Source organism: Folsomia candida, unplaced genomic scaffold (genome assembly GCF_002217175.1).
Source record: "Folsomia candida strain VU population unplaced genomic scaffold, ASM221717v1 Fcan01_Sc074, whole genome shotgun sequence".
In the NCBI taxonomy this organism is placed as follows: Eukaryota; Metazoa; Arthropoda; class Collembola; order Entomobryomorpha; family Isotomidae; genus Folsomia; species Folsomia candida.
The window spans coordinates 133993-160964 of record NW_019091266.1 but is presented as its reverse complement, the minus strand read 5'-3'; the positions used below and the strand labels follow the sequence as shown (position 1 = coordinate 160964).

The 26972-nt window shown below is 34.3% G+C and overlaps 3 protein-coding genes and 3 pseudogenes across 4 annotated transcripts; 4 read left to right on the top strand and 2 right to left on the bottom strand.

Annotated features, from left to right (window-relative positions):
• Positions 1–2624: 2624 nt before the first annotated feature.
• Positions 2625–3404, bottom strand: LOC110862879 (lipopolysaccharide-induced tumor necrosis factor-alpha factor homolog). Of its 2 annotated transcripts, none has more exons than XR_004833526.1 (3): positions 3292–3404; positions 3146–3221; positions 2625–3067 (listed from the first exon to the last, which is right to left on the bottom strand). XR_004833526.1 is itself a non-coding variant. In XM_035845907.1 (3 exons), exons 1-3 carry the CDS (start codon positions 3180–3182, stop codon positions 2733–2735), a joined length of 309 nt encoding a protein of 102 aa, XP_035701800.1. In that variant the 5' UTR covers positions 3183–3212; the 3' UTR covers positions 2625–2732. The 2 variants fall into 2 exon arrangements, 1 of the variants encoding a protein (XP_035701800.1); XM_035845907.1 differs by lacking the exon at positions 3292–3404 and having other exon boundaries at positions 2625–2826; positions 2890–3067; positions 3146–3212.
• A 155-nt stretch (positions 3405–3559) lies between these two features.
• LOC110862875 (protein D3) lies at positions 3560–4713 on the top strand. The gene is made up of 5 exons (XM_022112085.2): positions 3560–3644; positions 3712–3811; positions 3880–4035; positions 4093–4233; positions 4298–4713. The coding sequence occupies exons 1-5, from the start codon at positions 3630–3632 to the stop codon at positions 4384–4386; spliced, it is 501 nt and encodes a 166-aa protein (XP_021967777.2). The 5' UTR covers positions 3560–3629; the 3' UTR covers positions 4387–4713.
• Positions 4714–6077: 1364 nt separating this feature from the next.
• LOC110862873 lies at positions 6078–8447 on the bottom strand. The gene is made up of 3 exons (XM_022112084.1): positions 8276–8447; positions 8083–8175; positions 6078–6970 (listed from the first exon to the last, which is right to left on the bottom strand). The coding sequence occupies exons 1-3, from the start codon at positions 8445–8447 to the stop codon at positions 6078–6080; spliced, it is 1158 nt and encodes a 385-aa protein (XP_021967776.1).
• Positions 8448–15959: 7512 nt separating this feature from the next.
• On the top strand, positions 15960–17513 carry LOC118433705 (annotated as a pseudogene).
• On the top strand, positions 16958–17721 carry LOC110862872 (annotated as a pseudogene).
• Positions 17722–17890: 169 nt separating this feature from the next.
• On the top strand, positions 17891–25409 carry LOC118433704 (annotated as a pseudogene).
• The last annotated feature ends 1563 nt before the right edge of the window (positions 25410–26972 follow it).

Genomic DNA, 26972 nt, shown 5'->3' with positions numbered 1-26972 from the left:
CTGATGTCTGATTAAAATTTTGACTTTCTTATTACCATAATTGTACAAATTATTCTTTAGGGGAAGCTCTATTTTTCATGCATTACATGTGTTGAGCTAAAAAATTTATTGAATTGGTGATACAACAATTAAGAAATATATTTAGTTATATAGATGTAATTACTAATAGTAACTACAGCCAAATGACCGGGCCATCTAAAAGCAATTGTATGAGTGACATAGTGGCAGACGCTCCGCCTGCTGGGCAGGAAGGCTAGAGTTCGAATCTCCTTGGGTTTATATTTTTGCAACTTTTTTTAACTTTCACATCATCAAAAATGAACGAATTTTTGTCAAAGTTACCACCACACCCCCTTATATTGTGGGGGTGGTCAAAAAATTATTTGGCGACTTTTTGCAAAATAATTTTGCATATTTAATATCTGGTCACCAGATATTAAACAGAAAATTTCGAGCCACCAGATTCTGGCCCAAAACATGAATATATTTACAATTTCACGGGGATTTTCATGTAGCCAGAGAGGGAGGAGGCATTTGGAGGAGAAGCAATTATTTGCCGACCTTTGACTCTACGACCTTGCAGCACACCTGGCGACAATATTCATGCGTACATGTATATGTCGATCAGGTAGTCTAAAAAAATTAAATTCACCACATACGTAGTCCAGTGTGAATAATTTGGTGGATATACTTCCTTACGAATTTTTTTAATCATCGCAAATATGAAAAATTTGCAAACTAAAAAATCTAGTTAATTTTATGTGTTTTAGCCGAACTAAGTGCTTTTGCACCCATGTTGTCTGTCTGTCCATCCGTCGTCTGTGTCACAATAAGTTTTGAACGGATTGACTGATTTGGATGAAATTTTGCAGAAACATGTTTCTGGGCAATGCGACGACCGACTTCGAAGATAGGTTTGATCAAAAAGATTTGGACCGGTGGGGTCATATCAGTGGTGTGCAAATTTAAAAGCAAAGGAGAGACCCTTAGTTTTTTGGCTTTTGGAGCAAAATATTCGAAATGTCGTAACAGGCTGAAACTCGGTATGACGGTCCTAGTGGAGGTAGGAATTCGGAAATGAAGGTTAAAATTGAAAATTTTTCAACTGATGGGACCGGGTGGGGTCACCCCACTGGGGTGACCCATACCGCGTTTAAAATATGCTCCTAGAAACTGTAAATTTGGAAGCTAAATCTCTGGTGGTTTTTAATAATAGAATATGAAATTAAATTGGAAATATTTTCAGCGAAAATATTACCTCTGGGTTAAAATTTTCACCCAGAGGTACCCTATGGAGTAACCCCCAATGATTTTCAGAGTTTATCATAGAATGCCGAAATTCGGTATTGACGCCCGTAATGACTTGTCATGAAATAATACGATGTATGTATAATTTGTAAATTTTTCTACAGGAATGACCCATTGCAACAAATTGATGCTTTTTAATGCAAAGAGTAATCGGACAATTTAATAGAGAACTGAATGTAATATCATCGGAAGTCACACTTTGTTCGGGCTATGCAAAGCTGTACAGAGAAGTTTAGAAAGAGGGAAAATTTATTTTTTCGCTCTGCCGTTCTCCTTATTTTGGAATGTGGAATTTTTTCCAATTTCATACACTAAATATTAAATTTGATTAAATACCTACACTAACCAATATATTTTTTACCCAAATTCGGGTACATATTTGACAACTTAAAAAATTCCTGTTACGAAACAATACCTGGGGATCGTAGATTAATATTGGGATTCTGGATTAAAATTAAGGATTAATTCGAGCAACCGTGGGATAGTGGATTACGATTAGCGATAAATATCCCTAATCAAAATACTATCATGATTACTATAGGATTAAATAAATTGTAGACATTAGGATTAAATTAATCCGTAAACTGTAAATGAATACTTTATGCGATTAGAGTGTGATATAAAATAAATTAGATCCGAATAAAAACTGTAAAATAAAATTCTTTTACAAAAAAGGACTCTTAGGTTCGGCATCGCGGTAAAAAGTGGAAAACAAGTTTATCTTGGATAACAACTTTACCTTAATATTTATTATAATTTGCGATTCCTGCACTATTTGCTGAACCGCGGGCCAATCCTTTCATACGTTTAAATTAAGTACATATATTGTATGATGATAGCTTAACAACTTATCTGCAAGCTTAATAATAATTGCAATAAATAATTGTAAAGGCAATGAAATCGAGTTACGGTAATAATTTTTTTAGTACTTCAATACTAGTTTCGAATCCTAAAACAATCTGGGCAAAGTTTCTTCCGATCCAACCGTTGAAGATTTATATAATCGATTGTCCGCATAAAAGCAGTTCGGCTAAAAAATGGCCCGCGGTTCAGTAAATAGTGCAGGAATCGCAAATTATAATAAATATTAAGGTAAAGTTGTTATCCAAGATAAACTTGTTTTCCACTTTTTACCACGATGCCGAACCTAAGAGTCCTTTTTTGTAAAAGAATTTTATATAATGGTTAATATGGTCAACGTGCAAAAACGTTTTCTGTCAGATCTTTATGGGAAAGTATGTGTGCATTAAATTGTGATGACGTGTATAAAACGAAAACAGTTGTAGTAATTAAAATTGGATGATTCTTTCTAAAAGTGATCAATTAAAGACTGACATATTTATTGAGTCCCTTAAATTTTATCCATTATAGTTGGAAATAACTTCAAGAAATGGCAGAATTTGCAACGTCCTTAAATTTTTCTATTACCCGGACGCACTGTACTTGCCCAGAAAAGCGTTGCAGTTCGGACACTTGTGCTCCACGTCTTGACAACAGCACAACGCACAAACGCCCCACCTGCATGCGGTACTTAGTTTAGAGTCGAAAATAATTAAAATTTAACTTAGAATTTATTAGCACTTGCAAAATGCAGCAGCATTTAGCAGCAGCATTAGGTTGCATTTTTCCTCCGTGGCTGTCCAGATCTCTGTGTGGCACACGTTGCACGTTAATTTCATCGGGATGGAGGAGAATTCGGCCGGAAGTGGCACTATTTGGCGAGGAATCACTATGAGCGGCACTTCTTGATAGCTCGGGGCTAAAAGTATTGGTGTTTTATTAGTAAAAATATTAAATTTTAATTATAAATACGTGATCCTCGAATAATTACTAAAACCTTTAGTAATCGAATGCGGTTTGGAGGGAGCGGCCATTTCAAAAAATCTTTTTCCTTCTGAAATATTGAGCAGGGACTAGAAAAATGAATGAAAATATTGCAAGTGGAGAAATTATTACTGGTGTGGATGCAGAATTTTTGATTACCAAAGAATATTTATGCAGTTATTGAATATATAGTAATTATACAGAAATTCTATATTATTAGACTGGATAATTAATTCATCACTTTCAGGATTGATGAACGTTAGGAGAGTGAGGCATAGCTTGTTCAGTGAAACGTATAATAACTTGTTATCCACTTTCATCCATTGACGTCACTCTACTTGGTAAGTAAAATAGTTGAGGGATGTGGAGTTCACGAATTGGTAGTTGGCCAAATTCAGTGAAATTTATGTTGTGGAACGAGATAAATAGTCGTCGCAACATTATTTCAACCTTATCCAGCTAATCTGATTAAATTTACAACTCAACTCCTATGCAACATGGAAAAGTTTCCAGTACGTTTTCAAAATTTTCTTTGAATTTATTAATCCCGATAAAAAATATAATTTATTTCTCCTTAAGCGAGCCTTTCAATGGGGTCTACTAGCCATACTAATTCTTGGGGTGAGATGCGAAATGGAATACGAGGACCCATTATTGGCCCATATCCCTGAAGTGATTGGTAGGTATCAGCTCTGCCAATGTGATAATTCTTTTTAATAAAACCTGTCGTATTGTAATACATTCCAGACCGACTTCCCCCCTCCAAGTTAAGCGGTGAGTACTATGGCGGGATCCCGATTAATTTTGGAAACACGATAACTCCACTGCAACTCAAAAATACTCCGACCTCCCTCCGTTGGAGAGAAGATAAGCCAGGGCAATTCTACGTGTTGATGATGCTAGGTATTATTTATTCTTTACTTTGATGGAGGGATAATCACTGATAATGAGTTAATTTAGATTTGGACGGACCAACGCCGGAAAATCCTACAACTAGCCCCGTAAATCACTGGATGGTGGGAAATATTAAGGGTGGGAAGGACAATTCTTGGCGGAGTGGAACAGTTTTGGCAGAGTATTTCGGACCACGGCTGACGGAAGGTGAATAAAATTTAAGTAGAATTTTCGAATTTGTTGAGAATAAAATTATTTCAATTAATTTCAGAAATGGGCATCCATCGATTCGTGTTCCTCGTATATGAGCAACCCTCCGGTGGAAAAATCGCATTTACTGAGACATCCCAGTGGACCTAATTTGGCACGGATAAATTTTGATTATCGCGCATTTGCAAGAAAGTATGGTCTTGGGGAACCGTTTGCTGTAAACTATTTTCGATCCTTTTTTGTCGCCGGGGAATTTGAAGTTGAAGTTTGATTAAAAAACGTCGATAAGAATACGTGGAAAACGGCTGATGCAAGACGTTACAAGTTTTTGCTTTAATATGTATAATAAATTATTACATTTGCATTATTAGGCAATTTTTTTGGGGGTCGAGCAAGAATGCACCCAGTCTAAGTAGCCAAAGTAATAAATTGCATATGTAAAAAAGCACGGCTAATGCAAATTGTTATAAAATTTGGTCACTTTTTTATTTACTTCTTTCTCATCGTCATCTGCTTTTGGGCATTAAAATTGGAGGCAATTTTACTAATATTTTGGAAAATAATGAACACTATTCAATGATGCAATTATATATTTTACCATCTTGTATTTATTACTAATTTTCAATTTAGCATGAATCTCACATCCAGGTTCAATTTGAGGCGAGTTACTTTTGTAAGGTTTTCTCTCCAAAGTTTTAACTTATTCCTAGAAATATGAACTACTACAGGACAGGTTCCTCTTTGTCCCCGTAGCCATTGAGACGACGGGAGTATGGGGCAAGGAGGGCCTGTCCCTTATCAAGGAAATCGGATCAAGAATCACCGAGATCACGGAGGAGAAGAGGGCAACATCTTTCCTCCTTCAGAGAATGAGTATTGCTGTGCAGCGTGGTAATGTGGCTGCAATATTGGGATCTCTTCCAGCCGGACAAGAGCGGGACGAGATATTTTTATTTTAAATATGCGACGAAATGTAGGTTAATTAGGTTAGTTTTTTAAGCACTCAGCCCAGAAATCAGCCCCGTAGCGAGCCAAAGTCCGGCCTGGATTTTACCTAAGGTACGGCTCCTATAGTATGTATATACTAGATAGATTTAATTTTTTAAATATATGATGCCTACCAAACAATTGTATGTAAAAATTAATGGAATTAATGAATTAGTGCATTTAGGTTGAGTAAATTGAAATAAGGATAATTTGTAATTTTCTTTTCCATGTTTAAATAATATCTGCTACAAAATGAGTAACGCTTATGTTAAATTTATTTTATAACCGGAGATGACCAGACAACTGAAAGTTAAATACATACTTTACGACATTTCGAAATTGCGAACTCGTCTACAATTGCATCATATGACATATTTTCTGTGTACTTATGTTCAATAGCTAAAATACAAAGATTCGATAATCTATCTTGAGCCATAGATGATCGTAGATAGTTTTTGATAATTTTTAGCTTCGAGAATGCTCTCTCATTGGAAGCAACAGTAAAAGGCAGAGTCAAGAATAAAGTCAAAGCAGAACAAGTATTAGCAAATTGATACTGGAGTCCATTGCAGAATAAGATGTTAAGAATATCCAATGCATTAGTTTTCTCCAAAGATTTTCCGTGCTCTAAGAATGGTTCGATAGCGCTTCTAAAATGTTCCATTTCATTTGCAAACTGCACGCCGTCAAAGTCCTGCTCGTATTTATTTACTAAATCTTTTACCGATTTCACTTTAGAATCAGCGTTGAGTTGGCATTATTGAGCACCCCACAAAAATCCGAAATCGGTCACTGCCTTTTGAATATTTTCAAACCGATTTTTGTACTCTTCAATTAGTTCCGCCACCAACTTGTCAAAAAAAATCATGGTTAAATTTATCTTCATTAGACAGCGGGGACTGGTCGCAAGTCTCAGCTTCTATCCGGAAACGTATCGGTCGAATATTTCTGGTTGCTCTATATTCAAATCCCGATTTTTCGTCGACGCCAAGCTGCAACGCTTTAGACTTTGCTACTTCAAGCGACTTGTTGTATCCACAAGTTTGAAATTCCTGCAACCAATTAAGCAATCCCTGCAAATGGTGAGCTGCTCTTTCGATGGTACATGCCTTCTCCTGTAAAGCTTCATTTGCTACATTAATGCTTGAAAGAATTTTGCTCCAAATTGTAATTCCCAGGAGAAATTTAAAGTTAAAAATTTGTTTGAAGTGAGCTATAGCTTCGGCAACCGTTTGAGCATTCACTTGATCGGAATGAGCTAACTCCAACAAAGCTTCACATATTCCATCAAATTCCTCATAAATGCATCTCATTGCTAAGGCCTTGCTTGACCACCGAGTGTTGCTTTGAGATTTCAATGTTAACTTACAAAATTTCTTCATAGCCGACCAGCGAATGGTTGAAGATGAGAAGAATACGTATAAATTTTGAACTTGTCCAAGAATTAATTTCGCGGATGCAGATTTCGAAGCGGCATTCTTGCCAACAAGGTTAAGGGAATGTGCTGCACATGGAATGTAGGTTGCCATCGGGTTGATAAGTTTAATTCTTGCTTGAACACCTTTGTAAATTCCTGACATGTTACTACCATTTTCATATCCCTGACCACGGCATTTCTTGATGTCAATTCTATCCTGCTTGAGCTGGGTAATAATCATTTCGGTGATTTCTTCACCAGTTTTACCGTCAAATCGGATAAATCCAAGAAAGTTTTCCACCACTTCGGAACCAACCTCTGATAAAGAAACTGTTCGAATAATACAACTAATCTGTTCATGGTGTGCCACGTCGGGAGTGGAATCAAGTAGTAGAGAGAAGTATTTACTATTTTAAATATTTTGCAGGATAGAATCACGGACAGCCGATCCAGCAATAGTAATAAATTCGTTCTGAATTTGCGGTGACATGTAATGCACTTTCCCATGCTGGAGACGATTGATGTGAATTGCCAAAGTGGGGTTATGTTTGCTTAATAATTCAATCAGCGAGAGAAATAAACCGCAATCTTGGTCCTTAATATTCGAAGACGATCCTTTAAATGGCAAGTTGTTCTTCGCCAGAAAAACAATGACCTCAATCATACTAAGCAGCACTTTTCTCCAAAAACCGATTTCCTGATGTAGCTTGTCCTGCAGGGTTTGGTCAATAAGTTTTCCATCCTTGAAATCTTTTAAAAATTTGCACCATTTTATTGTTGACTGGAAATGATTCTGACTCTCTTCATGTGTTTTGATTCCACGACTTTGATGAACGAAATCACAAAATCCAACATTTCCTGGCCCATAATTTCCCCACGGTGAGTTGGAGACTGATGAATGGAGTGATCCGAATAAGCAACAGTTAAAACAAAATAAACTGTTAGAAGTGCTGCAGTTTCTTGTTATCTCCCCAAATTTGAATTGATTCGGATTAAATGCGTGATTATTCCGCCTTTGATATTCTTTTCTTTGAAGTTGAACTGGACCTTGTGCAAGTATTTTCGACTTCTGCAAAGGTGTAAGTGGAATTGGGACGTGCTGGGATCTGAGAATATAATTTTCACCTCACATTCTGTATTATTCTCAGCTGTACATAAATAAGAAATCGTGTTAAACATAAGTTATAGAATAAATATTTAATGTCCCTTTCTAATCGTAAATTACCTTGCTCGATACTTGCTGATTTTTTTGGCACGTTTAACATAGCATGTAGTTCGGACAAATTTGCGAATTTATTTCAAGTCCCAAGTCATTCACGTTTTTCTCCTGAACGATGGAAATTGAATTCTCCAGTTCACATGATAAAGAGTCTGGTTGGAATTATTAAAAAAACTTGTTATCGTACAAATTTAATACTTTGCACTTTCGGGATGTTCCCTACCTGTATCCAAGGACGATGTTGCAACATTGATATTTTGAAGTAAGTGCAAATTATTAATTTGATCTTCTTGCACGCGTACAGCTGGCTGATTATCTAAAATAAATATTGGTCATTGTTAAATATATTGTTTACTGAAGTAAAGTTGGCTTATTGGTTATAAGTATAACACGGAAATAAATAGTTATCTGTATACCTTGTGCGACCTCATTATCCTTCGCTGGGTCAATTTTAAAATATTTTGATGCATTAGCAGCCATCTTCTGATTTTTTAGAGCGATCTCCTTTCTCTTCTTCGCCTTCTGAAATCCACTTTCTTCCTTCCGGTGGGCAATAGGTTTGAGGTTAGGATTCGATGGCCGCCCCATTTCGAATTGTAAAAATTTGTTATAAAATAAATATTTTTCTTTCAGTTTAATCACATGTGAATCTGATTTCCCAACCTACTGTGGATTACTTCGCGGTAAAAGGTGGTTGCTGGGGCAACCCAATATGCAGGCTTTTCATTGATGGTAAAAATGAAAATCAGAAGCTTGATTAAAACGATTCTTGATTTTAAAAATGAGTTTCGATTATACGACTCGTATAATAGAGGCAATTCAAATTTTATCTAGTGCATAGCGCAGTCCGGTACGGCCCTTCGGGCCGTCCGGCCTGGATTCTGGTCTCCACTTAAAACCGGCATCGCTACGGGGCTGCCAGAAATGTTATCGGAAAAGCATAAGTTGAGTTTTTTTTTACATGCAATCGATTCCACATTGTATCAACTTGGAAACATAGACACACCTGTGACTCAAGTGTTAATTAACGTGCACACCTGTCGAATTCATGTCCGCGTAATGAGATAACTAAATGCAAAAAACTTTCAGGCACCGCGGAAGTGTCTCTTGGACAAGTGGATGAATTCAGATGATCACCTATATCTGATTAGGTTTATTGGTATAAATGAGGTGAAGTGATAGAGACACAATATTAACTCACGTCTCAACTCAAGTAATCACCTGATGAGTTTGAACTCATATCATGTCACTTTATTGCGACAAGATGAAATGTCAAAATTTCATATTTAAGTTAGTTTTGTCCCATTTATAGCGAGGTAATTGTGCACGTGTATGTATTTGGCAATAATTAAAATTCCACTTAAAATAGAACAAGATTTGATCTACGGGACATGCTTTTGCTTCATGATAATAATCAGCCCACTAGGTCCAACCAATTATCAAGTGGGGGAATTTGTTGTCCATAAATACGGATTGTCTCAACATAATTTATTCAGTTGCCAATTATTTGCGGTCAAGGTAGAGTAATTATGGACAAGTTTACCGCAATAATGTTGGTCGTCGCGGTTTCTGCCGTGATTTGCGAAAGGAGCGGTAATTTTGAAAAAAATATTAAAACTAAGGGTATACTATATTTTAAATTTACATTTTAGTTCGTATCCTACCAAATGTGCCTTATGGTCCGGATGCGGAGCAGATACTGGATTTGTATCTCCCCAAAAATGAATCGACCAGGGTGGAAAAGGTCATCGTACTATTACACGGCGCAGCCTGGGGAGCCGGTGATAAGGAGGATTTCGCGTCAGTCCCGATTTTGCGGGAGGTTTTACCCAACTTTGTCGTAGCGAATATGAATTATCGACTAGGTAAGAATTTAATACGACAAAAATATTCTTTCACCGCCATACCTTCTAAATTGATATATATTTTACAGACGATTTTAAATGCAAATTTTAAAATGACCACTTATGGAGTAGAATTGATAACCATCTAAAATCCCGCTAATTTAATCCCTCCAATTTAATCCCGCTAGTCGGGCTATTTATCGGTAGTTCATCCTTAATTTTAATTTTAATTTTTAAATTTTTGCAGGGTCCGCCGCCAGCCCAGGTTATCCCAAACAACTCGAAGATATCAGCGGGTATTCTAGGTTTTGTCCGGCCTGTGGAATCCAGAAAAGTACGGCTGGTTGGTATGTTTACATTTTTTATTTATTGACCATTTTTTTCAAGAAATGCAAATATCAAGTGAGTAGGTTCTGAATTATTTCTTTTACTACAAGTAAGATGTGAAATGTAAAGTTAAATACAATTTTATACGTTTCATAAGAATTTTTCCAGACTTTTAAAGCATAGTTTTTAATGGATTAATTTTACTAAAACTAATAATTCAATAGCAATAAAAAAAGTTATTTATCCTTCACCAAATCCAACTAATTGAATGTATCGCCACCCGTTTCCTGCATTTCTGATGTTGACAATTTGATTCGCCTACATTTATTTCTTGCAAACTCGCTAATTATTTCCTTGAAGGATAACTTTTCCGCTCGTTCGCTTTCAATCGATAAAATTGACAGATTGCTTAGTCGATCCTGAGACATTGTTGAGCGTAGGTAATTTTTTATCAATTTCAATTTCGAGAAGGGTCGTTCGTTCGACGCCACGCTAACTGGAAACATCAAGAAAATACGTAAGGCTGTATGACAATTCTCGAACTGCGACCTCAGATTATTCTCAGACAGAATTTTCAGAACGTCCAAAGCAGTACAATTTTGAAGTTGTTTGTCTCCAGGTATAAACGTCGAAACTTCAGATTTTAAAAATGAAACTTCGCATAATAGTCGGTTAAGTGACAAATCTTGGGGGTATTTTTGAGATCTGGACATATTCTCCAAAACCATCTTCTTTCGTCTCACTTAATGTTTTTCCCCAGAGAAATTGGAAATTTGAGCATACTTGTCCCACTGAATCGTTTTTGAAATTCTTACACCAATGCCGCCATTATCTTTTAAAAAAACTCGACCTTGAATTTTTCGACATTTGTTAATGGAGCTAAATTATGTGCGTCGTGATCGCGATATCTAGCAGGGATGGTGTTCCGTGTGGTTCTGTATTGAAATCCTGATTCTAATTCGATTTCCATTTCTTCACATTTCTGTCTGGCTATTTTCACACATGTTGCCCATCCGTCTGTCTTGAATTCTTTTAGCCCGTCAAGCAATGATTGAAGATGTTTGGTTGCCGAATCTACGTTGCACGAAACCGCCTGGACAGCTTTGCTACAAATATTTATTCGATAAAGGATTTTGTCCCAAATTACTAGGCCGAGAGCAAAACGGTGGTTGCAGATGTCGTTGTAACGACTATTGGCGCCTGCGACGGTCTGCATATTCAGATTATCCGAGTCAATCATAAATTGGAGACACGAAATTACTCCCCGAGAATTGATCCAAAAGAACGTGGACTGCGTCAGATTTGGAAGACCAGCGAGTTGCGTTTTGGTTTTTGGGGGTCCGGGTTACGTACTTCTTCAATAAATTCCATCGACTGGTGGATGTCGAGAAAAACAAATATATATTTTGTACCTGGCCAAGTAAAAGAACTGCTACCAAGACCTTCTGCATAGAATTTTGTCCAACAAGATTCAGCGAGTGAGGAATACATGGGATATATTCTGCCAAAGGGTTAACTTCCTTAATTCGAGCCTGAACTCCTTGGTATAATCCTGACATACTGCTGGCGTTATCGTAAACTTGAGCCCGACATTCCAAAATATTTAGTCCATCATCCTCCAATTTTTTAGAAATCATGTCATAAATTTCTAGACCGGTCTTGCCTTCGTAATGAATGAAATCAATAAAAGATTTTTCAATGATGGTGTCGTTTGAATCTGAATGAACTGTACGAATTATTTGGGAAACTTGTTCTTTTTTCGAGACATCAGGTGTGGCGTCGAACATAATGGCATAGAATTTGCGTTGCTCTTCGTAAATTGATTTTCGTAATGATTCTCCGGCGTTAGTGATGAATTCGTTTTGAATATATGGAGACAAATAACTTACTGATCCTTTTTTGAGCCTTGCAATATGAAGGGCTAAGACTGGGTTGTATTTTGCTGTGTACTTGATCAGCGCCAGAAAATTCCCACAATTAGATGAATTGATATCTTTTGAAGATCCTACGAATGGTAATTTATTTTTCGCGAGAAATAAAACGGCATCCAGAATTGAGGTTAATACGTCGATCCAGAACGATATCTCAGCATCCATTTCTTTTTGCAAAGAAGAATCTAATAGTCTTGATTTTTCTAGAAGAGTTGAATATTCCCTCCACTTTAGCACTGAACGAAAATGAGCCGCAGTTTCTTCATGTGACATTATTCTTAGATATTGATTCTTAAATCCATTGAATCCAGATTGGGCGTTCCTGTAGTTTTTCCATGATAATGAACTTGCCGATGAATCCCACAGGCTACAAAATAGACTGTTAGTGGTGGCGCAATATAATAACCAGTCACGATTTTGCATAGTTTTTGTATGGAAATATTTATCGGAGAATCCGTATCCATTAGTTTTCGGGTAGAGTTTTACAACATGTGTGCTTCTCTTTAAGAAATTCATGAAAGGATCAAATTGTTTCTAAAATATTCATGTATTTATTTTATTTCCGAAATTCTAAAGTCAAATCAATTTCAAATATCCTATTTATCTATTTTATGTTATCTTATTTATGTTATCTTATTAGTTATTTTATGTTTACATGTACTATTTTTGCCAATCCCGGTACGGCCGGACCTCCGGTCCGGCCTGTGGACACGTCCACACCCCCCCTTATGGACGTTTACCCACTGGAAGATATCCAACTAGCCATCGCCTTTCTGAAATCGAGCTTCACGGCAAACTTGTCTTTCACGCTGTTCGGTAATTCCGCCGGAGCTCAGCTGGCCATGTTATACGCGTATTGGTGGGACCGTGAGGCGAGAGACATCAAAATTATTGTCGATCATGTCGGCCTCGTCGATTTTGTGGATCCTCCCTATTGCAACAATATTATTTACAGGCCCATACTTTTACCACTTGTCGGACCGTATAATTGTCAGCAGAATCCCGAAAAGTGGAACGAAACTAGTCCTATCATCTACGCCACGGAGAATTCTCCACCAACGATCGGATTTTATGGAGATACCGACATCTTCGTGCCGAATAGTCAGATGGGCATTATTCAGGACAAGTTGGCCCGCTTGGGGGTCCCCAGCGAATTTAGCAAGTATCCCGGAGGTCATGGCGATTGGGTGGATGAGTACCAGCAGGACATGTGGAGTAAGTTGGTCCCGTTTGTGGAGAGGTATTCATAATGGATGGAAATTATTCGGAAAATATTATCAGAAACTGTAACATTTGGAAAAAATTAGGAAAATTGTGGAAAATTTTGTAACATTAAATATTTTTGAGTACAATTTTATTGTGGTTCCATATCTGTAACAAATTTACATTTTCAAAAATTAAAGTGGGTGGCCATCCTACCATTCGAATTTTCATGTCATCAGCTAGTTCCTTTCATGATGCTGATTCTACCTATAAATGGCCATTTTCGCAATGTTTAAAACAAGGCATTTAAAGTATTTCATATTAAGAATATTAACATGGGACTAAATATATGAAACCCTTTGTGAGAGCCATATCCTGTCGCGTCACATCCTAAAACAACAATGGCTAATTAAAAGCGGAATTTGTTCTGTTTCTGGGCTTGGATAAAATGTTCTTGAAACATACGCCATTCAACCATTGACCACTTAATTTATGTATTTCTCTATTAAGTAGAAACTAAAAATGAAATATATACTGATCCTGTCCGTTTTTGCAATCGTGCTACCCGGGGATGGGGTAATGGCGGACAAACCAACTAAACCTGCCGGACCTACCTTACCGACATTCAAAATGAAATTTGGAATAAAGTATTACGAAAATGATTTAGACTTCTCTTATTAATTTTTTAAATTTAAATCCTTAATTAGAGATGGACCAGATATTGACTACACTAGCAAACCTGGTAAGTACCCAATTCCTACCCATTCCTATTTTAGGCCATCATTTCACTCTTGTAGTAGGCAAATATCTACAAGATATTTTTTATCAACTCTTTGCTTCCAGACTTTTCCTTGGATATTTATGTTCAAGGTCATAAAGAGTGCCTAGTCCATGTGAAGGAAATTGGAAATACGTACGACCCCAAGTTCCCAGAAGTTTTCTTTTACCGTCCTAAATCAATGAAGGAGGTTAATCATATTTATATATGCTAGGGTTCCCAAATAGTGTTGAACATCTGAAATACTTAATAAATACTAATAGGTTTTGATAATTAACATCTACGAGGAAGAAGTCACCGGTCGATCGGTAATTCTAATAAAATTTTCGTAGTTATGGTGTACCTTGAGAGTATTAGCTTTCGATCTCCGAATTTTTGACGAAAATCGAAACTATATGTTGGAAACGTGGCCTTTTTACTTCCAATGTCTAATCCAAAAATCTTATTTCTCGCAAAAAATCGGAGTATTTGAAACCATGCTGAATAATATTTAACTTTCCCGCAGTACATCGGATGGAGCAGGTTTGAAGTGGATTATCTTTTCCATATCTTAACCGGGAATACTCTTGATGACATCAAAAAAGTGAAGTCTCCAGGAGAAGTTTTCCTTAGTAAAAACAAGAAGCTAAGTGTACTGGAACTTTGGTTCATCAATGACCAAAAACTGGAGCACGGTGACCAAGGACTTAGAGCGTATAATGGAACGGTCATCATTGTTCATTCAGACTGCAAGGACAAGAGACAGTAATCAGAGTTAAAAATGGCCGTATTTGTGAAAGAATAAATGATACGATAAATCTACACTTATTTTTGTATTATTAAATAATTTTGTAAAGCGTGGAAACGCAACTCGATTTCCAGTTGGCATGCATTACTCATTTTAAATTACAAGTTTGTATTTCAATAGTCTCTAGTCGTCCTAATCTCCATCCCGCCCACTTTATGAAATTATTATTCTAATTTGTAAGATGAGAAAGAAATGGGGAAAATTGTAGAAAATTTTAGTAAAATTTTACATATCTTTTTAAGACCATACTAAATATAGTTCCAAAACAATACAGTTACACTATGTAAAATTATTTAGTATATAAAGTGGGCTATCTTGCTTTTTGAATTATGATTTTAGTTTTTTTACTCCCATGTAAAAAATTAGGTGGGTTTAAATTTAAAAAAAACATCGTGTAATAATACGCACAAATGTAAAATTTTCCAAATAAATATTTGACATCCACAGTGAGAGCCATATCCTGCTGCGACGTCACATCCTAAAACATTTTTTTTTTCAACAATGGCTAATTAAAAGTGGAATTTGCTCAGTTTGTGGACTGGGATAAAATGAAAAACATACGACCTTCAACCATTGACTAGTTAAGTTTCGTATTTCTATACTAGAAATTCTGGTAAAAACGTAACATGAAATATATGCTGACCCTGGCCGTTTTCTCAATTGTGTTACCCGTGCATGGGGTGCTTTCCAACAAAGCAAGTAAAAATGTGGGAAGCTTACCCACGTTAAAAATGAAATTCGGAATCATGTATTACCAAAATAATTAAGCGTTCTGTTATTAAAGTGTTTGAATTTTCCAATTCAATTAACTAACTAGAGATGGACCAGATATTGACTATGCCAGCAAACCTGGTAACTTCTACCAATATTTAAGGCCACTATTTCACACTTCAATATTTGCAAATATCTAGATGCAGTTTTTCAATCAAGTTTTTGTTTCCAGACTTTTCCTTGGATATTTACCTTCAAGGTCATAAAGAATGTGTAGTTCATGCGAAGGAAATCGGAAATACGTACAATCCCAAATTCCCAGAGGTTTTCTTATATCATCCGAAATCAATGAACGAGGTTACCTAAATATAAATGCTAGGGTAATCAAATCCTGTCTAAAATCGGAAATATTTCATCCAATAGGTTCTGAAAATTGACATCTACGAGGAGGAAGTCACCAGTCGATCGGTAATTCTGATAAATTCTTCATGATCATGAAGAATTTGGACTATTTGAAACATGGTCTCCGTTACAATACTTTTAACAGATCGTAACCTAAATACTTCATTTTTCGACCCTGCCGGGGGCGGCGACCCTATCTGGTACCAACACTTGTTTTGATTTTTTGGTCACCCAGAAGTTTATATTTTAATTCTTCCTGGGTTTGGCATAATTTCACATATTATTACATTTGAAAGAGGTAAAAAACAAACTTTCGGTCAATTAGGTATAATTTACGCGATAATAGCAATCGGTCTTCTAGGATTTATCGTTTGAGCACATCATATATTTACTGTGGGAATAGATGTAGACACTCGTGCTTACTTTACAGCCGCCACTATAATTATTGCCATCCCCACAGGAGTGAAAATTTTTAGCTGAGTGGCGACACTTCAAGGAAGTGCTTTAATTATCACCCCAACTTTAATATGAGCCATAGGCTTTGTATTTTTATTTACTGTGGGGGGTCTCACAGGAATTATTTTAGCTAACTCTTCACTTGACATCGTACTTCACGACACTTACTATGTAGTCGCCCACTTTCACTATGTTTTATCTATAGGGGCTGTGTTTGCAATTATAGGAGGCTTAATTCATTGATTTCCTTTATTTACAGGAGTAAATTTAAATCCTAAGTGACTAAAAATTCAATTTTATACTATGTTCATTGGGGTTAATATAACATTTTTCCCCCAACACTTTCTAGGACTAAACGGCATGCCTCGACGTTATTCAGACTACCCCGATGCATTTACTACTTGAAACGTATTATCTTCGTTAGGAAGTTATACCTCAGTAGCTGCCGTTATTCTATTCAGCTTTATTATTTGGGAATCTATTTCGACTGCCCGCCCTAGAGTCCATAACTTTATTTACTCTTCATCAATTGAATGACTTCAAAATATACCCCCATCCGAACACTCATACTCGGAGCTATCCTTAGTCACACATTTTTAATGTGGCAGATTAGTGCAGTGAACTTAAAATTCAAAAATGAATAATTTATTCTTTTAAAAATTGCAACTTGAGCGGCTTTAGGATTCCAAAACGCTTCTTCACCTTTAATAGAACAACTAATCTTTTTCCATGACCACACCCTAACAATTTTGATTTTAATTATTTCTATTGTAGGGTTTAATTTATTCTCAACTATACACAACACAAATATTGACCAACATATAATAGAATCCCAAGGTTTAGAACTATTTTGAACTATTATCCCAAGTTTTATTTTAATTTTTATCGGCCTTCCTTCTATTCGCTTATTATATTTATTAGATGAGGTATACAACCCGGCAATCACCATTAAAACTATCGGACATCAATGATATTGATCTTATGAATATTCAGATTTTATTAACTTAGAATTTGACTCATACATAATTCCATCAAATGAAATAAGAATAAATATATTTCGTTTAATTGACGTTGATAACCGAATAATAGTCCCTCTGAACTCCCAAGTCCGCACTTTAATTACAGCTGCTGATGTTTTACACTCATGAACAGTCCCAAGAATGGGAATTAAAGCTGACGCTGTGCCAGGACGTCTAAACCAAGTTAATTTTTATACAAACCGCCCTGGATTATTTTTCGGGCAATGCTCAGAAATTTGCGGAGCAAATCATAGATTTATGCCCATCGTAATTGAAACAATCCCAGGAAAAAACTTCATTAAGTGAGTAAAAAATATATCTAAGTAAACTATTCATTAAGTGGCTGAAAGTAAGCGTCGGTCTCTTAAACCGTTTTATAACAATTTAACAAATGTTTTTAATGAAAAAATTAGTTAACATTATTTATAATATAGTTTTGTCAAGACTAAGTAGTTTAAAAAACATTTTTTTATTCCTCAAATAGCACCCATTATATGGCTATCTCTTTTTTTATTGTTCTCTTGGCTATTCCTTCTATCTGTAATTAAAATTTCTAATATTAAAAATACTAATATGAATACCAACGTTGGTCAAACTAATACCCCACTTAGTAATGACGAAACCGATCACATAAATTGAAAATGATAATAACTAATTTATTTTCAGTGTTTGACCCTTCATCAATAATTTTCAATATCTTTAAACTGAATTAGATCATTAATTGTTTTAATGATTTTAACGCCTATGTTTTGAGCCACCCCTAATAAATTTTTTTTATTGACCTTAAGAATTTGCAAAAAACTTCATGATGAATTTAAAATACTGCTAGGACCCCACTCATCAGTAGGAAGAAGTATCCCATTTATCTCTTTATTAATATTTATTCTAATAAATAATTTTATGGGCTTATTTCCATATATTTTTACAGCTTCAAGACACATAGTTTTGACCTTAACTTTAAGATGACCTCTATGACTATCATTTATGATGTACGGCTGATTAAATTACACCAAACATATGTTCGCCCATTTAGTGCCACAAAGCACTCCAAATTTATTAATACCATTTATAGTGTTAATCGAATCAATTAGAAATGTAATCCGGCCTTTAACTTTGGCAGTCCGACTTATAGCTAACATGGTAGCAGGACACTTATTAATAACTCTTTTGGGCAACCAAACAGCAGCCGCCTCTAACTTAATCTTAGCTAGATTAATCTTAACCCAAATTCTTTTATTAACCCTAGAATCTGCTGTAGCTATAATTCAATCTTACGTTTTTGCAGTGTTATCAACACTATACGCTAGAGAAATTACACTCCACTAAATAAATAATGATAGTAAAGAGAGACCACTCATTCCACTTAGTAGACCTAAGTCCGTGGCCCCTTACTGGGGCCACGGGCGGTTTCATTTTAACTACAGGCATTGTAAAATGATTCCAAGAAATAAATATAAATTTATTTTTATTCGGTATAATAATTATAGCCCTAACTTGCATTCAATGATGACGTGACATCAGACGAGAAGGGACCTTTCAAGGACTCCACACTTCAATTGTAGCCAAGGGATTGCGCTGAGGTATAATTTTATTTATTACATCTGAAGTATTATTTTTTTTCTCGTTTTTCTGAGCATTCTTCCATAGAAGTCTTGCCCCTTCTATAGAAATCGGTTTAATATGACCCCCTAGGGGAGTACTTCCGTTTAACCCATTTCAAGTCCCCCTCTTAAATACTATTATTCTTCTTGGTTCAGGCGTAACAGTAACTTGAGCCCACCACAGAATTATAGAAAATAATTTTTCCCAAGCATTCTTAGGGCTACTATTAACAGTCACCCTAGGTGTATATTTTACTTCACTTCAAGCTCTTGAATACTGAGAAGCATCTTTTACAATCTCAGACTCAGCCTATGGGTCAACTTTTTTTATAGCAACAGGATTTCATGGAATCCACGTAATTATTGGCACAACATTTCTTATTGTGTGTCTCTCACGACATATAAAAAATCACTTCTCAAGAAACCACCATTTTGGTTTTGAAGCAGCTGCTTGATACTGACATTTTGTTGATGTGGTGTGACTTTTTCTTTATATAAGTATCTACTGATGAGGAGGTTAAAGTATATTTATAGTATAAAAAGTACACCTAACTTCCAATTAGAAGGTTCAATTTGTTAGATAAGTATAATTTTAATAATATTTATTATCTCATTCGGGTTACCCTCAATTTTAATTTTACTAAACTCTTTTATTGCAAAAAAAATATACAAGAACGAGAAAAACCTTCAGCATTCGAATGTGGATTCGACCCCAAAAGATCCTCACGACTTCCTTTTTCTCTTCGGTTCTATTTAATCGCAGTGGTATTTTTAATTTTTGATGTAGAAATTACTCTAATCATCCCCCTGCCAGTTATTCTTACATCAATAAATTGAGCCCACACTCTAACTCTATTAACATTCTTCATCTTAATTCTTTTAATGGACTTCTACATGAATGGAGCCAAGGAGCTTTAGACTGAAAATAATATTGTATATTAATAAAATAAAGGATTGTAGTTAAAAATAACATCTGGGTTGCATTCAGAAAGTACTGTGAAAGTCTATCTTACACTAGTAAGAAGCGAAAAATCGCGGTCAGTTTAGACCTGAAAAATTTGGGCTCCCCCCTTATTTTAAAGGAAGCCAAAGAAGCGGCGAGCCACTGTTTATGGCTATTAGGCACTCAGCCTCTTTAATAAGAAAAGGGAGCCAAATTTAAGCCGCTAACTTAAAATTTTAACGGTTAAACTCCGTTATTTTCTTTTTTCTATTTTAGTTTAATTAAAAACAAAACATTTTCAATGTTTAAATAAATAAATATATTTTTATGGGATATATTTCAAGACTCAGTCTTCCCCTACAACTTCAACGTAGTGCTCTTTTATATAAGCTATAAAAATCTAAACTAAGCTAAAAATAAAACCAATACACCCATAAAGAAACTAAATATGAAGAATTTCATTCTTACGGAATTTAATACATCTGCCTTGGAAGAAATAAACTTAGATTTGTCAATAAATCCTTGCCCCCCTAAAAACTCCACTCAACCTTGGTCCGCAAGATTTAAAATTTTTACGCCGTACTTAATAATAGGAGTCAGAGCAAAAGTAGAAATAAAAGGAAGCAGTCACATCGAACCTAAAAAATAGTCTAAACCTGAGGTAGAGCTAATTTTCTTTATAACCTTAAAGTCTACTAAGAAAAAATAAATAAAGAAAAAACTAAAAATTATAGTAACGACCAATAATTTAAACCACAAGGGTAGAAAAATAAAATTTATAGGAAATATATAAACTCTAAGCCACCCGCCAGCCAAAACTGACATAAAAATTAAAAATGTTATCGGAATTAGTATGTTAATTCTCTCAGCTAAACTTAAAAGATACCGATTACCCATATTATTAAAAAAAGAAAAATACAAAAGGCGAACAGAGTACGTTAATGTAAACAATGTAGATAAAACTATTAAGCATCCCATAATTAAATTTATTTTACCTTGAAAAAAAAATTCAATAATTATATCCCTAGAAAAAAATCCTGATAAAAACGGAAACCCACAAAGAGCTATTGAAGAAATAATAAGTACAAAGATGTGACTGGGCAAGAAATCATTAGCCCCCCTATCGCTCGAATATCCTGAGTGTCCCCTATAGAATGAATAAACACCCCAGCACATAGAAATAATAGGGATTTAAATATAGCATGAGTTAAAAGATGAAAAAGGCATACTCGTAGAAGCCCAGCCCCAAAGATGTTATTATTAACCCGAGCTGACTTAATGTTGATAAGGCAATAATTTTTTTAAATCTATCTCAAAATTAGCCCCTAAACCAGATATAAATATAGTCAACACACCAATAAATAATAAAAAATTATTGACACCTAGAGTGTAATCAAACCGAATTAATAGATACACCCCGGCTGTGACTAAAGTAGATGAATGCACAAGAGCCGAAACTGGGGTGGGAGCTGCTATAGCCGCAGGTAACCAGGCAGAAAAGGGTATTTGAGCTCTTTTTGTTATAATAAATGCTGCTAAAATTACTAGAATAACTATAAAAGAAACTACTTCGTACGAATACACAAACTGCGAATAAAAAAAATTCCATCTACCAAAATTCAGTAGCCATGAAATGCATAAAAGAATAGCTACATCACCCACACGGTTGGAGAGAACTGTAATTATGCCCGCATTTGCTCTTTTTACATTTTGGTAGTAAATTACTAAACAATACGACACAAGACCGAGTCCGTCCCACCCCAATAAGATTCTGATTATATTAGGGCTTAAAATTATAAAGACTATACTCAAGACAAAGAAATACACTAAAAAAATAAACCGAGTTAAAAACTTGTCCCCCTCTATATATATGATTCTATAAAAAAGTACCATAGAAGAAATAAATATTACGAGCCCTATGAATCTCAAACTTATTCAATCAAAAATAAGAGTTATAATAATAGAAGTTGATCTAAAAGAAAATATTTCTCATTCAACAAATATAGTTTCAGCAGAAAGAAAATATAAAAGACCAAACCGCATACTGATTAAGCTAGCCACTAATAATAAAACTCCTAAATAAAAAGGTAAAACCAAATAAAATATTACTTAAAGGGCTCCCCCATCTATAGAATCACAAACTAAAATTTTTCTTAAACTATTTAAATGAAATTATTTAGTAAAATGTAAAAATAAAATTAGACCCTAAAACTAAAAAATTTACTGGGACAATGTGAAGTCTAATAGTGTGGATCTCACGAACATTAGAATGAACAAACCCATATAGTGAATTATAAGAAGACCCGTGTTGTGAAAACGAAAATATAAATAATGTAAAAACCGCCCCTAAAAAGGAGCCTAGAGGAAAAAATAAAAGTATGATATAATCGTAACTCATAATTCTAGCTATCAAAAAAATCTCTGATAATAAATTAATAGTCGGAGGGGCAGCAATGTTCGACGCGCAGAGAAAAAATATTAGTAAAGAAAAAATAGGAAAACTTAAAATAAGCCCCTTATTAATAAAAAAACTTCGGCTCCCAGTTCGTTCATAGTATAAGTTAACCATACAAAATAAACCTGAAGAGGAAACTCCATGAGCTACTATCATCACTAAGGCCCCCATAAATCCCCATGAATAGAGAGTTATCAACCCCCAATCACCATAGCTATATGGGCTACTGAATAGTACGCTACTAAAGCTTTAAAATCATTTAAACGACAGCACAAGATCCCTGTAAACATTATTCTAGCTAATCTTAGCCCTATAAAGTAAGGGCTAAACTTTATAGCCGAAACCCCTGTGATACTAAGAACTCGTATAAGCCCGTAGCCCCCTAACTTTAATAAAACCCCAGCTAAAATTATCGAGCCTGCCACGGGGGCCTAAAAACTAAACTTTTTAACTAAAAAGGCTATCGAACCCATAAAAGCAGTAATAACAAAGAAATTAAAACCTGAAAATGAATAAAAAAGTAACTCCTTATAAAATAAAGAAACACCACCTCCAATTATATATAAGTACATAATTAATAAAAGTAAAGGTAACGACGCTGTGAGCGTATAAAATAAAAAATACATCCCTGCTTGAACACGCTCAGGTTGGTAGCCCCAACCCAGAATAATTAAAAGTGTCGGGATTAGAGAAACCTCAAAAAAAAATAATAAAATAATAAATTACCCGAAAAAAAGTCAATAGTAAAATAAAAAGTAATAAAAAAACAAAACTATAAAAATAAAAAGTATACTCCTTGAAACGAAAAATTTTATATCTAGAAAAAATTATTAAAATTCTAACCCAAACTCTTAGAGACACTAAAATAAATCTAACCCCATCATAGTAAAATAAAGAGTCTAAGTAAAACGTTTCTGGCTGACCCACTAATGTATAAATTACTAGATAAACAGAAATAAATGTTAACACATAAATTAAATTTAATTTAAACTTCTTTAAAAACCCTATAAATAAAAAGATAAAAAATAAATTTACTATCATAAATTTAAAAAAAAAATTAAAAGACTTAAAATAATCACCTCCATGCGTCCGTCTTATCGTCACTAAAATAGAAAGACCTAGAGCACCCTCACATGCTGTAAAAGTAATATAAACTAAAGAATAGAAAAAGTCTCCTTTTCTCAATAGCGCTAACAATAAAAGAAAAACCCCTAATCTAATATATTCAAGTCTTAAAAGAACAGACAAAAGATGATCCCGCTTAGAGCACACAATCCAAATCCCAGAAAGAATAATTAAACCTCTAATAAAAGATAAAAATATAAGTTTTTATAGTTAATTTTATAATATTAGTTTTGTAAACTTAAGTATGCTTAAAGCATAAAAACTTTAACTAATTAATATTATAACTAATTATAACTAATTAGAACTAATTATAACTAATTATAACTAATTAAGTTATCCACTTTTTTCCAACTTCCAAAGCTAATATTTTTCATAAATTAAATTTTGTATAAAAATATTTTTGTTAACTTCCGCAAGAATTAGAGCTATATTTTATCTAAGAAGACACCCAGTAATAATAATAGTTTTAATTATTTCTCAGACTATAATTTTATGCATCACTGTATGATTTTTTATAAAAACTAGATGATTTTCCTATATTCTATTCCTAATTTTTTTGGGGGGGTTAATAGTTTTGTTTATTTATATTACTAGCCTAGCGTCAAATGAATTAATTAGATTAAAAATAGTCACCCTCCCTAATAGTATTTTTATCCCCATAATTTTGGTATTCTTTATAATTATAAATGTAGACCTCCAAGAATTTAAAGAGTCAAGAACAAGATTTCTTATAACAAAAACATTTAATTTCCTTTATAGATGAAACAACTGCATTCTTTTAACCACTTCTATACTTTATTTATTTTTAACCCTAGTGATTGTAGTAAAAATTTCTAATAAATTTGAGGCGCCTCTCAAAACCCTCTCACACTTTTTAAAATAATGATAGCAGAACGGAAAATACACCCTCTTTTTAAAATTGCCAATAATGCTTTAGTAGATCTTCCTGCCCCAATTAATATTTCAGCCTGGTGAAATTTTGGGTCTCTTCTAGGATTATGCCTAGTAACCCAAATTATCACAGGCTTATTCTTAGCAATACATTACACAGCAGATGTAACCATCTCATTCAATACAGTAGGTCATATTACCCGAGACGTAAGCTACGGATGGCTTCTACGAGTCATACACGCCAATGGAGCCTCTATATTCTTCATTGCCCTGTACCTCCATGTAGGACGAGGGATCTACTATTCATCATATACTTATACAATGACTTGAACGATAGGAGTCTTAATCTTATTTTTAGTAATAGCAACTGCTTTCATAGGGTATGTATTAATTTGAGGACAAATGTCATTTTGAGCCGCCACAGTAATTACAAATTTATTGTCAGCAATCCCTTATATAGGTTTAATATTAGTACAGTGAATTTGAGGGGGATTCGCGGTAAATAACGCTACACTCACGCGATTTTTTGCATTCCACTTTGTTCTACCATTCATTATCGCCGGAATAACATTAGTGCACCTTCTATTTTTACATCAAACAGGATCAAATAATCCCCTAGGAGTTAATTCCAACTCAGATAGGATCCCCTTTCACCCATATTATTCATTTAAAGACTTATTTGGATTTATTATGCTTATATGAGGATTAGTATCGCTAGCTTTAATACACCCCTATCTTCTAGGAGACAGAAAATTTTATCCCTACAAATCCTTTAGTTACCCCCGTTCATATCCAACCTGAATGATATTTTTTGTTTGCTTACGCTATCCTTCGGTCGATCCCTAATAAATTAGGGGGGGCTGCTGCTCTAGTAGTATCTATTGCCATCTTATTAATTTTACCTATTACTCAAAAAAATAAATTAAAAAGAACTCAATTTAATCCTTTTAATCAAATAAATTTTTGATTAATGATTAATATTGTAATCTTATTAACTTGAATTGGAGCCCAACCGGCCGAAGACCCCTATATTCTTGTAGGGCAAATCTTAACTTTAATGTATTTTTTATATTTTTTGACAAGACCTTTAGTCACTTTAACCTGAGAAAAAATTCTTAAATAATGTAAATAATTATTTAGCTTAAATAAAGCAATTATCTTGAAAATAATTTACAGGAGTTTAAGCCTCCTAATAATTTAGGTTAAGAATTATGCCCATGAAATCTTAAAGAAAACAAAAAATACCAAAATCATTAATTTTTTATTGTTCTCTATTATGTTAGGACACCTGCATCAACTCCTAGCTTTAGCAAACCTTAACTTTATTTTTCTAAATTAGCAACTTTATAATAATAAAAAAAATTATTAAATTAAGAGAGACAGGAAGAAAGGATTTTCAGGCTAAGTATATTAATTTGTTATACCGAAACCGAGGTAAAGTGCCCCGAACTCAAATAAATCAATAACAAAAAAAAGAGCCAATGAGTCCTAAAAATAAGCCTCTCACACCACCTCCAAAAAATATACAACTAACTAAATAACTTATAAAAATGATTCTACCATATTCAGCTAAAAATAAAAGAGCAAACCCACCACTCCCGTACTCGATATTAAAGCCGGATACTAACTCTGACTCTCCCTCAGCAAAATCAAAAGGAGTGCGATTAGTTTCCGCAAGAATAGAACCTAGCCAACATAAAAAAATAGGAAATGACACTAAAATAAATCAAACTAAACTTTGGTATAAATGAAATTCATTCAAATTAAAAGAACCAGTCACAAAAATAAAAGACAAAAAAATTAAAGCTATTCTGACTTCATATGAAATTGTTTGCGCCACTCCACGGGTTGCGCCAAGTAAAGCATAATTTCTATTAGATGACCACCCTCTGGCCATTAAAGTGTAAACACCAAATCTAGTACAACAAAAAAAAAATAAACCCCCTAAATAAAAATTAATAAAAGAAGAACTAAGTGGAACAACTCTTCAAAGCAAAATAACTATAAATAGAGAAAAAACTGGGGCAAAATAAAAAGGAATTAAATTAGAAAGAAGAGGAATAGTTTGCTCTTTAATAAATAATTTAATTGCATCCCCAAAAGATTGTAAAATTCCAGTGAAGCCAACCTTATTAGGACCCTTACGAATCTGAATGTAACCTAAAATTTTACGCTCAAATAACACTATAAATGCGACTCTAACCAAAACCCCAACCACAAAAAATAAATAAGAAAAAATTATTATAGATAAATTTAAAAACACTACTAAGTAAAATTTAATTTTATATAAAGATTCTAAATCAATTGCACTAATCTGCCAACTTAGTAAATAAATAATTTAATGCTTAATCCTTTCGTACTAAAACACTAAAATTAAACTAAAAGATAGAAACCAACCTGGCTCACACCGGTTTGAACTCAAATCATGTAAAAACTTAATGGTCGAACAGACCATCTAATAAAAATGCTGCCCCTCAAAGAATTTTTAATTCAACATCGAGGTCGCAATCTAAAGTGTCGATAAGAACTCTCAACTTTAATAACGCTGTTATCCCTAAGGTAACTTCAAATAGGGTAACTTCAAATAAGGTAACTCATTAAATTTTATACTAAAAGTTAATTAATTAAATAAAATTTATT

Bases quoted from the DNA above. Each gene is read 5' to 3' on its own strand.
- LOC110862879 (XM_035845907.1), bottom strand. From the start codon at position 3,182: ATGGCCGCTCCCTCCAAACCGCATTCGATTACTAAAG. The intron at 3,068-3,145 runs GTTTTAGTAATT...CAATACTTTTAG, and splicing joins ACCGCATTCGATTACTAAAG to CCCCGAGCTATCAAGAAGTG. The intron at 2,827-2,889 runs GTGCTAATAAAT...TACCGCATGCAG, and splicing joins AATGCTGCTGCATTTTGCAA to GTGGGGCGTTTGTGCGTTGT.
- LOC110862875 (XM_022112085.2), top strand. The intron at 3,812-3,879 runs GTAGGTATCAGC...AATACATTCCAG, and splicing joins CCATATCCCTGAAGTGATTG to ACCGACTTCCCCCCTCCAAG. The intron at 4,036-4,092 runs GTATTATTTATT...GAGTTAATTTAG, and splicing joins CTACGTGTTGATGATGCTAG to ATTTGGACGGACCAACGCCG.
- LOC110862873 (XM_022112084.1), bottom strand. From the start codon at position 8,447: ATGGGGCGGCCATCGAATCCTAACCTCAAACCTATTGCCCACCGGAAG. The intron at 8,176-8,275 runs GTATACAGATAA...TATTTATTTTAG, and splicing joins GGATAATGAGGTCGCACAAG to ATAATCAGCCAGCTGTACGC. The intron at 6,971-8,082 runs GTAGGGAACATC...TTATTCGAACAG, and splicing joins AACATCGTCCTTGGATACAG to TTTCTTTATCAGAGGTTGGT.